This window comes from Eurytemora carolleeae, unplaced genomic scaffold (assembly GCF_000591075.1).
Source record: "Eurytemora carolleeae unplaced genomic scaffold, Eaff_2.0 scaffold798, whole genome shotgun sequence".
Classification (NCBI taxonomy): Eukaryota; Metazoa; Arthropoda; class Copepoda; order Calanoida; family Temoridae; genus Eurytemora; species Eurytemora carolleeae.
This window is the reverse complement of record NW_019396910.1, coordinates 141,951-152,106: the sequence shown is the minus strand read 5'-3', so window position 1 is coordinate 152,106 and position 10,156 is coordinate 141,951. Positions and strand designations below refer to the sequence as shown.

The 10,156-nt window shown below is 33.4% G+C and overlaps 1 protein-coding gene across 1 annotated transcript; it reads right to left on the bottom strand.

The window, feature by feature from the left end:
* Positions 1-383: 383 nt before the first annotated feature.
* On the bottom strand, positions 384-7,570 carry LOC111709994 (uncharacterized). The gene is made up of 4 exons (XM_023483980.1): positions 7,463-7,570; positions 5,306-5,446; positions 4,192-4,345; positions 384-500 (listed from the first exon to the last, which is right to left on the bottom strand). Exons 2-4 carry the CDS (start codon positions 5,431-5,433, stop codon positions 399-401), a joined length of 384 nt encoding a protein of 127 aa, XP_023339748.1. The 5' UTR covers positions 5,434-5,446; positions 7,463-7,570; the 3' UTR covers positions 384-398.
* Between the last annotated feature and the right edge of the window lie 2,586 nt (positions 7,571-10,156).

Here is a 10,156-nt window from a genome sequence, read left to right as displayed (position 1 = left end):
ACCTGTCCTGCCTGTGCTGATTATCTAATTTGTCCTGCCTGTGCTGATTATCTAACCTGTCCTACTTGTTCTGATTATCTAACCTGTCCTACTTGAGCTGATTATCTCACTTGTCCTGCTTGTGCTGATTATCTAACCTGTCCTACTTGAGGTGATTATCTCACCTGTCCTGCCTGTGCTGATTATCTAACCTGTCCTACTTGAGCTGATTATCTAACCTGTCCTGCTTGTGCTGATTATCTAACCTGTCCTGCCTGTGCTGATTATCTAACCTGTCCTGCCTGTGCTGATTATCTAACCTGTCCTACTTGAGCTGATTATCTAACCTGTCCTACTTGAGCTGATTATCTCACCTGTCCTGCCTGTGCTGATTATCTAACCTGTCCTGCTTGAGCTGATTATCTCACCTGTCCTGCCTGTGCTGAAAGTGCATCTATGACAGGTCCTGCTAGATGAGTGGAGAGGAACTCTTGACAATCCTTGACACTGGTCGAGAACTCCTAGAAATAAATAATATTCAAAATTAAATTCACTGATCACAAAAATAGGACAAGATATTCCTTTCCTTAGCACACCATTCTAGACATAAGAAAAAATGTAAAAATAAAGCAAAATTACTGGTACAAATTTGAAACCTTGTAGCTTTTCTGGTTTTCATTTTTAATCTAAAAGAAAACCAAATTGTTCAATATAAAGATGGCAAAACTGTTTTTTATCAAAAACTTTCAGAAAAGTAGTTATGTTTTGAAAAGAATGAAAGATTCTATGTGATTTAAACTGAAATAAACTTACAGATGTTAATAAATATGAATTATGAATGCCTTTAGGTTGAAATACTCAAAATTTTTACAACATTTTTTTTGCAAAAGAGTTTATCAGCAAAATCCTCTCAGTTAAACATAATTTTTTGAAATTGTAAGTTACAATTTCATTTTCAAATATTACTATAGGCCTATGGGTATATTCCAATCATGTGTTTATCCATCATAAATTCAATTTAGAATTTTTGCATTGCATGGACTATCAAATATTGATTAGTGATATAGCTTCTAACGGGATATTAAATTCGACAGATATCTAATATTTAATGTTTATAAATAGCAGATATATTGATAAATCAAGAAAATTGTCAGTTTCATAATTGTTCTGGGACGTATATTTTAGTAAAAATTAATTTTACATAATTAATGTGATGACGATATATTTTAGAATAAACTTTTTGGCCCTTTCAATAAACTACCCCATTTTGTATTTACTATGGAATTTCGTCAAAATTTAAAAAACTGAGTAGATTAGATCTGTGTATTTTTTTGCTGTTTTTTTAAAGGGAGTGACCGGCAATGTATGGTAGTTGAACTGATAATGTAATATTGTGGAGAAATCTACAGAAAGTATTTGTGAACAATATAATAGAAATTAATAACTGACTAAGATTACTTATTTTCGATGATGATGGTTAATTTTATTTTCTTAACAACTTATTAGCTTACTGTAGAATTTTTGATTACATTTTTCGTCGTCGTTAATAAACAATTTTTTAAAAATCGATTCTCAAAACGCAACAGCCCAAATGGATGATTTTGAACGTCGACTTTGCACTCAAACTCAGTAATTATACATCATTAAAACGTTATATATGTCTCAAATGAATCCTAAACAATTTCTCAACAATAATACATTCTCAGTTTAACTACCGTACATTGCCGGTCACTTTAAGGTAGCGTTAGAAATTTAACAAAATTAGGACTCAAATCTCAATTATGCAGTATGACAGTTTCCTTATACTTGTGCGTAATTCTTCGAAATTCTTTGAAATTTGAATCACTTATTTATAATTACATGTAATTCTGCGAAAGTAAAATTGCACTTTCGTTGGAACCCCTAAATGTGAAAAACAAACGTCTTGATTTGTGGGAAAAACTTCTTAACATTTTATGTGCGACCTCGAATGACCCCAGAGAAGGTTTACATGGTCAGTAAAGGTTCGACAATTGTTTCTCCACGTATAAAATTTACTGGAAGGGGATTATTCATTTGGCGTACTGTCCCGGATTGGCCTATTAAAGTCTTTAGTTGTACTTTACCGCTTGCCCTAGCTGATTATAAGAATATCAGAAAAAGACAGAATTGCAGATAAATTGTCAGAATGGAATTACTATTAATGCTAAACAAGGGGCGTGAAGCACCTGAAATCCTAATATTGTTATATGTTGATATAAATGAGCCTGCATGAAAGTTGGCTGGTTGAATCTAGGATAATGTTGTTAACTTGGATTCAGATCTAAGCTTCATGCCAAGATTAGGTGATAGAAAAACATTTAGCGCCAAAAAGGAAAGACTTGAATTGAACCCCCCCCTCTTCCACACACATCCCCGTGACCACTGACCATATTTCCCATGGGCCAAACAGGCCATTGTTCAAAAAGATTTAATTTTTTTGGATTTTTAATCATACAACAGAAAGTAAAATTTCCTGCCTTCATGAACCTTCGAGGCCCCGTCCGGGTGTAGAGTTAAATCCAGACCGGGTGTTATATTTGGTCCGGGTGAGTGTTACATGTGAAATCCATGTACAAAATTGATAGGAGGGGGAAGGGGGGNTTACTTTGATGGACCCAAAGCATGCACATTATCATTGTTATTGAAACTGTTAAAATTTTTTGTTTCCTTCCCGTTCTATCATTTTTGTACATAACCAGCGGTAATTTCCTAATATGCGATTGTTTGACACACTCACCAGCACCAAATATAACGCCCGGGCCTTATTTAACGTGACACCGGGTACGTAGGGCTTAGAATCGACCCTTTCCCACCAATTATACGCAGTTTGACAGCAAGGATTTAAATTTTTACGGAACAGAGAATTTGTGGATTTTCAAGGCGTAATAAAATCCGTCGTCTCTTGTTAAATGTAGCAATGAAATTTCTGCTGAACGAGGCATTCTTCACATTTCCGGCGCATACTTTCCAATATTTACTTTAATAAATATTATCCGTTTTCTTAGCGTTTTATCGGAGATATCTTCAAAGTTCAGCAGGGTAATGTAGAAAATTATTATTGGTTTGCAAAATTGTTATAAAACTACTACTTTAATATTGTATAAACACCAGACCACTCTCCACTAAACACCACTTTTTCTTCGGTCAGTGTACTGCAAATCACTGCAGTACACACTAAAACCCTAGGGCGAAATGCATTCAGTTTCTGAAATTTGTATATTCGATCGCATGTTGGTCTATATTTCAACAATCTTTAAAGTTATAAAGTTATCTTCTGATGACACTTTTTCGTTTAATACGCATTTGCCGACAAAAAAAAGTATAAGAGAAACGTTTTATTTAATAAGTAAAATTGTAATCAAAAGTCACAGCTCTCTGGAATGACGAGCGAACAGTTAAATCCGCGCATATACATTTGTGCGTGCGTGTATGTATGTTAACTATTGCCGCTCAACCAGTCAAGTAACACATTACTGAACACTTCAGTTTCAGTAAAAGTAAATATTTCCATTTGCTGTTTAACGCCAATTAAAGGATTTAGCTCTAATTGGATGATGAGTATAGATAGAGAGATTAATGTTACCGCCATGCAATTTCTATTGGTTCAGAATAGACACCAAACACATGACTGAACCCTGATTAGATCAGGCGCTAATGGACTCGACATACAAGTGTGTGAATGTAACATAAATATACATAATGTTATGTTTGACGCCCTGGGTCACATTGAATGGGAAGTATGTTTTCCGAGTTATCCATTTTTTAAATCTTAGTTTCATATTGATTTTTAAAAAGTTCAGATTATAAGTTATGTTTAACAAGATAAAGATAAGAGATAAGGATTGTTTGAGTTTAATCTTGAAAGAGCCAATATAGGAGAAAACTGTTTTAGATTATAATATGGGACAAAGCAGATTCAAGAGAATGTTAACCGAATTCTAAATGGACTCTATTTGATCAGTGCCACCAATGCCTAATATTATATCCTTTAAACCTAGTTATCTGATCAATGATCTATGTATTCTTCTACACTTTAGCTTTACAGTAGATACAAGGTTACCCACAAGGGTTATTCGTATCCAGTGACAAACTAGAAATCCAAAACAATTTTGTTCTTGTCAAAAACTCTTCATAAGAAAAGTTATTTTGGAAAAAAATAATATTTTAATTTCCTTTAGTTTAACGAGATACCTGTGTACTAGTGTAGTGCTCCTCAGCTCTAATCCCAGGAGTGTATGCTGCTGACCAATTCATGCTGCTTCCTACCCCAATGCTGCTTCCATAACTGACTGCTCCAGGGTAGAAAACACTGCTTCCAGCTCCCTGAACCTGCCGGCTGACATTCCTTAAAAATATATTTTTTAATATTTTGAACATGGTTAAAAAGTATGAATACAGAAATTGCAAGAGTCAAGTGAGAAAGTATGAAAACTGCGGAGACGAGAAAATTGAAATTTTCAAATTTGACATCTCAATATTTCACAAGCACACAGCAGACGTACACCAGAATATTTAATATTCAAAGATTGTTCAGAACTATTTCAAACATTTGAAAATTGCAAATTGCGAGGGAACAACTTACTCAGACTAATATTAAATTAACTGGACACGGGCAGCCGTGGTACATTTGAATTTCCGAGCCGGGTCAACCTTTCCGGTCCCAGTTTGTATTGTATCCCCTGGACATTGGGTAAATAAAGCAGACACTCAATAGGACTAGCCGGTATAACAAGGTTGACGCGGTCAGGTCTTAAAACATGACTAATTCAAAAATTGATCTTGACCCTTATTGTTGACTAGTTGATGATTAGTAGATGTAAATAGTTCAGATAAATTCCAGAGAACCCCTCAGTGGGAGATTTTGCAGATAAATTCCTAATCAAAGGTCAGAATGTGTGTTGAAATGAAAATGAAAGTAAAATTGATGAAACCCTTGATAATGGACATTTGGCACTTTTTTTAATTATGAAAAACTTATGGTTTGGTCTGATCTACGATGAACTATATGTCCTGCTGTACACTGTTCCTGGATTTGTTTTGGTAAAATATACGAAAAACTATATGTCCTGCTGTACACTGTTCCTGGGTTTGTTTAGGTCTAATATACGATGAACTCTATGTCCTACCGTACACTTTACCTGGGTTTGGTTTGGCTAATATACGATTAACTATATGTCCTGCTTTACACTTTACCTGTGTTTGGTTTGGTCTAATATACGATTAACTATATGTCCTACCGTACACGTTCCGTGGGTTTGGTTTGGTCTGATATACGATGAACTATATGTCCTACCATACACTTCACCTGGGTTTGGTTTGGTCTGATCTACGACGAACTCTATGTCCTGCCGTATCAAGGATATGTAGAACTTGATCTCTACAGATGTCAATAAGACGGCCAGGAAATAAAACTGGAATTGATTCATTTCTCATCCTTCTTGATATCCTAGAGAAATGTGTCAAATTATCTAAATATCTTAATTCATCATTAAAAATGACGATCACACCATGTATTCAAATTTATGCTATTTACAGTTTAAATTGCTTGCTAAGCGGAAAAACAAAGAAATCAAGATCTTTCATCTTCATTCGAAAAATAAACTGAAAGAAGAATAAAAATTTAGACAAAGGGGTGTGGGGAGGATTGAAACGCAAACAATAATAATTTAATTTTGGTTAAAATACGATAAAAGATCACTTAGTCAATTGCCTTTTTTCAGTCCAAATTTAAGGTTAAATATTTGAATATTTTAAAATTTAAGAATATAAATTTTTTTTCACGATTTTTACAGAATAATGATAGATAAATTAATTACCATTCTTTTTCTGATTATTTGTGTTTTTATCAAGATAAAATTTTTCAATTGTTTATTCTTTATAATTTTTGTAAGTAATTAAATATTCAAACAAACAATATTACTAATTGGGCCTGAAAACAAAAGTAAGAGAAGCGTCTAACCCAAACAATTCTATATTAATCTTATTTCAGCTTTTTACTTGTGAGGTTTTCAAAACTATGATTGTTTTAAAATTGCAAGTCAGGCTGTTGAGTTCTTTATAAAATCATGCTGACTTGGTTTCAAAGAAATAATAAATAAAGAGATTGATGCATCGCAATTCTGTTATGAATTTTAAATTTCTTTAAAATATTTATTTATTTAAATTTGCATGCTTTCAGAGGATTTAAAGATTAGATGAAATTATGATTTTGTTAGGAAACAAAATTATTTTGAAATTAGATTTTACTAGAAATTTGAGACTCTAAAGTTTAATTGTGCCCTTTGAGGATACACAATAAGTACGCATATTGAGAATTCACAATATGGACGCATATTGAGGATACACAATAAGTACACATATTGAGAATGTACAATAATGACTCATATTGAGAATGCACAATATGGACGCATATTGAGGATGCACAATAAGGACGCATATTGTGAATTTACAATTAGGACGCATATTGAGGATTCACAATTAGGACACATATTGAGGATGCACAATATGGACGCATATTCAGAATGCACAATAAGGACGCATATTTAGAATGCAAAATAAGGACCCATAGTGAGAATTTACAATTAGGACGCATATTGATGATTCACAATTAGGACGCATATTGAGGATGCACAATAAGGACGCATATTCAGATTGCACAATAAGGACCCATATTGAGAATTCACAATTAGGACGCAAATTGATGATTCACAATTAGGACGCATATTGAGGATGCACAATAAGGACGTATATTGAGGATTCCCACTAAGGACCCATATTGAGGATTCACAATTAGGACACATATTGAGGATTGACAATAAGGACGCATATAAAGGATGCACAATAAGGACGCATATTCAGATTGCACAATAAGGACCCATATTTAGAATTCACAATTAGGACGCAAATTGATGATTCACAATTAGGACACATATTGAGGATGCACAATAAGGACGCATATTCAGAATGTACAATAAGGACCAAATTGAGGTATCACAGTAAGGACGCATATTGAGGATTCACAATAAGGAAATATATTGAGGATTCCCACTAAGGACCCATATTGAGGATTCACAATTAGGACACATATTGAGGATTGACAATAAGGACGCATATAAAGGATGAACAATAAGGACGCATAAGTATTCAATTTCTTATTTGACGCATTAATAAAGATGAATTAATAGTTAGGACTCTAAGTATGAACGCAAATTGAGGACCCTTATTGAAAATACATGTTGTGGACGCACATAAAGACTTAAGAGCACATTTTAAGAACGAACACAAATGACAATGCATATTTATGAGGCATTATAATTTTCGAACATGCTAATGAGAGAACACTTCAATAGATACATGCACTTATAGTAAGTACACACAGTAAGACTATAAAAAAGAAGATACATTTGTTTATATTGGCTTAATAAATTAGACACAGTTTTGCTCGTTAAGTTTTCATTATTACCCTGTAATGTTGTTGTTGTAAAAGTTGTTTAACTGAATGCGTTCACGACCTTTGCTTCGTGTAAACTGTAGCTGCGAAGCGGGTCAGCTCATCAGCTGATCCGAGGTGGGGGGTATCTAGCAGATATCCTGGTATATCCTGCTTTCTTTATGTTTATCTATCTATCCACTTGACTCATTTTTTAGAGGTTTTATAATGTTTTCTAAGAAGAAGAAATTAGCAGAAAAAAAATTAAAGAAAGAATTAAAGAAAGAAAAGAATAAGAGATGAATCAATGGTTAGGGCAGTTGGATAAAAGTTCCAAATGCGTTTTTTTTGTTGAGAACAAAAGATACTTAAAGGGACTAAAGACAAAATTTCACGTGACTCTTCGGCCTCCAGTTATAGAGTAGCATGTCCCATTCACAACGGTGCCCTTAAAACCTTTCTCTGATAAGAAAAGATCAAGTGTACCACGGAGAAAGGTTATCCCTCTTTCTCTATCTTGATTTATTCTTAATGGCTCTTCTCTATAAGTGACTAGAGGGAGGGAACCCCCGGACGCCATGAGCCTCCGCAGACACGAGCCTCCCAGATTTGCTAGGCAGACCAGCCTCCAATATGCAGACAAAGCCTCCGCTATGCAGTAAACAAGCCTCCACCATAGAGCACAGCTTTTGTTAATCTTGGTTTTTATGTGTAATGAAAAATTTTAACAATTTTTTTTGACGTAGCGGCATAAGAATTTTACTAAAGATTAGATTTATTTCTTGATTGTCATGATTAGAAACATATATGGACTCATAAAGTGGTTTTTAAGATTTATATTAAAACTTTAAACATTTCTTGCGCAGAAAGGAAGATATTTGGAGAAATATTTCTGGAGTAAATTTAGTTTGTTTTATTGTAATCTTTGATTAAAACAATACATTTCTTTGAAAAATGTTAAGATTTAAATAAACGATACAAATTTTCTAGATTTAATTCGAACTACAAAAAAGGAATTGCTTAATGTTTAAAGTTTTATATACAACTGTATTAGTCATAATTAGGCACTATTTACGATAAATGAAAAAATACGTCTCATCTTTGAGAAACCTCTTATGCCACTATGTCGAAAAATTTAAATCTTTTATTTAAACTTAAAACAAAAGTTTAAAAACCTCTTTTATTACACAGGTACATTTTGATGTATTGCGCATGCTCATTTCAACACTCATCAAGATAAAAATACCACGCTTTCTTCTTCATTCTTATTCAGAGTTATTCAGTTTAAGAGTTGTGAATCGGACATACCAATCTATAAATGAGGTGTCACTAAAAACTACGTATCTGAGAAAATAATGTTACTTTAATTATTCCCCCCCCCCCGGCCCCCCTCACACAGGAGAAAAACCCAGTAACGTAACTTAATGTGAAATTCTTTATTATCTTTCTTTGTTGTATTTTCGGTTGTGCTGGCCTAGATATCTGCGCGCTGTCTCTGCAATAATGTTATATATATATATAGCAAAAGCTCCGGAATGTGAGACCTGTGGGTGACTCAGATTACACCGTTAGGTAGCTACCTAAAAAATAGATAAGAAGTAAATACCCATGCTAACCTAACATTTAGTAACTTAATCATTAACGTAAAACAAATAATAAATTAATATTTCCATTTCTTAAATTTTAAAAGTTCACAAAAAAAAACAAGACACACTCTGATTTTCCTATCCCTATATCTATACAACCCTATGTCGTAGACATTAGATATTTCAAACCTCTAAATTATGTTAGACCAAATAATCAAAGTTTGAAATTCCAAAAGTTTACACCAACCAGGTTGAAAAGATATCAGGATTAGAACATTTGAGTTTGTGGCAAGGACTCAATTCCTTTGTGAATTTTCAGTTTTACAAAGAAAAAAGTCTTGCAATTTGTGTAACATAAATAACTAAAAAATTGCTTATGAATCGCACAGAAGCCAACCACTGCAAATATAACTCACTAAGTAATTGCATTATTTCAATTTCTGAAGAAAATAGATTGCAATCTACAGAGTTACCTTCAATGGGAGAAACTTCAGGGACGACTGTAGGAAATTAATCATGTCTGTTTCCTTATATTTATGATTCCTTACAATTTATAAACTTGGTGCTTTTTTGGCCAAATTATTAAATAAGTCCAGACCACATTCAAGGTAGAAGACTTAAAGGGAGTGTTCGCGAAAAATGAAAGGGGGTATAGGATTAATGCGATAAAAAAGCGCTTTTGATCGCTACTAATCTTACTTCTATCTGTTGCGTCTATAAGGAGAAAATTGTTAAAAACGACTCACACCGAATAACGTAGTGTCCATACAAATTTGGAAAGATGCAACATTCAACTCGGATCGTAAACAAAACAATTTAATTCCAAACGAATCATTCAGATATTACAAACAGTAGTCATCGATTATTTTTTAACGCATTCGTATATATTAAATATTTGATAATATTTTTGATTTTGTGTTTTTTAAAATAATTTTCGCTGGCGTTGAATTTTCTAACATTCCTGGAAAATGTGGAAATGTCGTCTTCATTATCAAAAATCCTCGAAACAGGAATAAATGTTTTCAAAAGTAACTCTCAGGGATCTCAGGTCATGAAAAATACAAAATTTAATGAAATATCAAATATTTACGTATGCGCCGAAAAATAATCGATGACGATTGTTTGTTTTATCTGAATGATT

Coding starts and splice junctions, on each gene's coding strand:
- LOC111709994 (XM_023483980.1), bottom strand. CDS start 5,433: ATGAGAAATGAATCAATTCCAGTTTTATTTCCTGGCCGTCTTATTGAC. Junction 4,346..5,305: donor TCAGACCAAACCAAACCCAG/GTGAAGTGTATG, acceptor TATATTTTTAAG/GAATGTCAGCCGGCAGGTTC. Junction 501..4,191: donor AGCACTACACTAGTACACAG/GTATCTCGTTAA, acceptor ATTTATTTCTAG/GAGTTCTCGACCAGTGTCAA.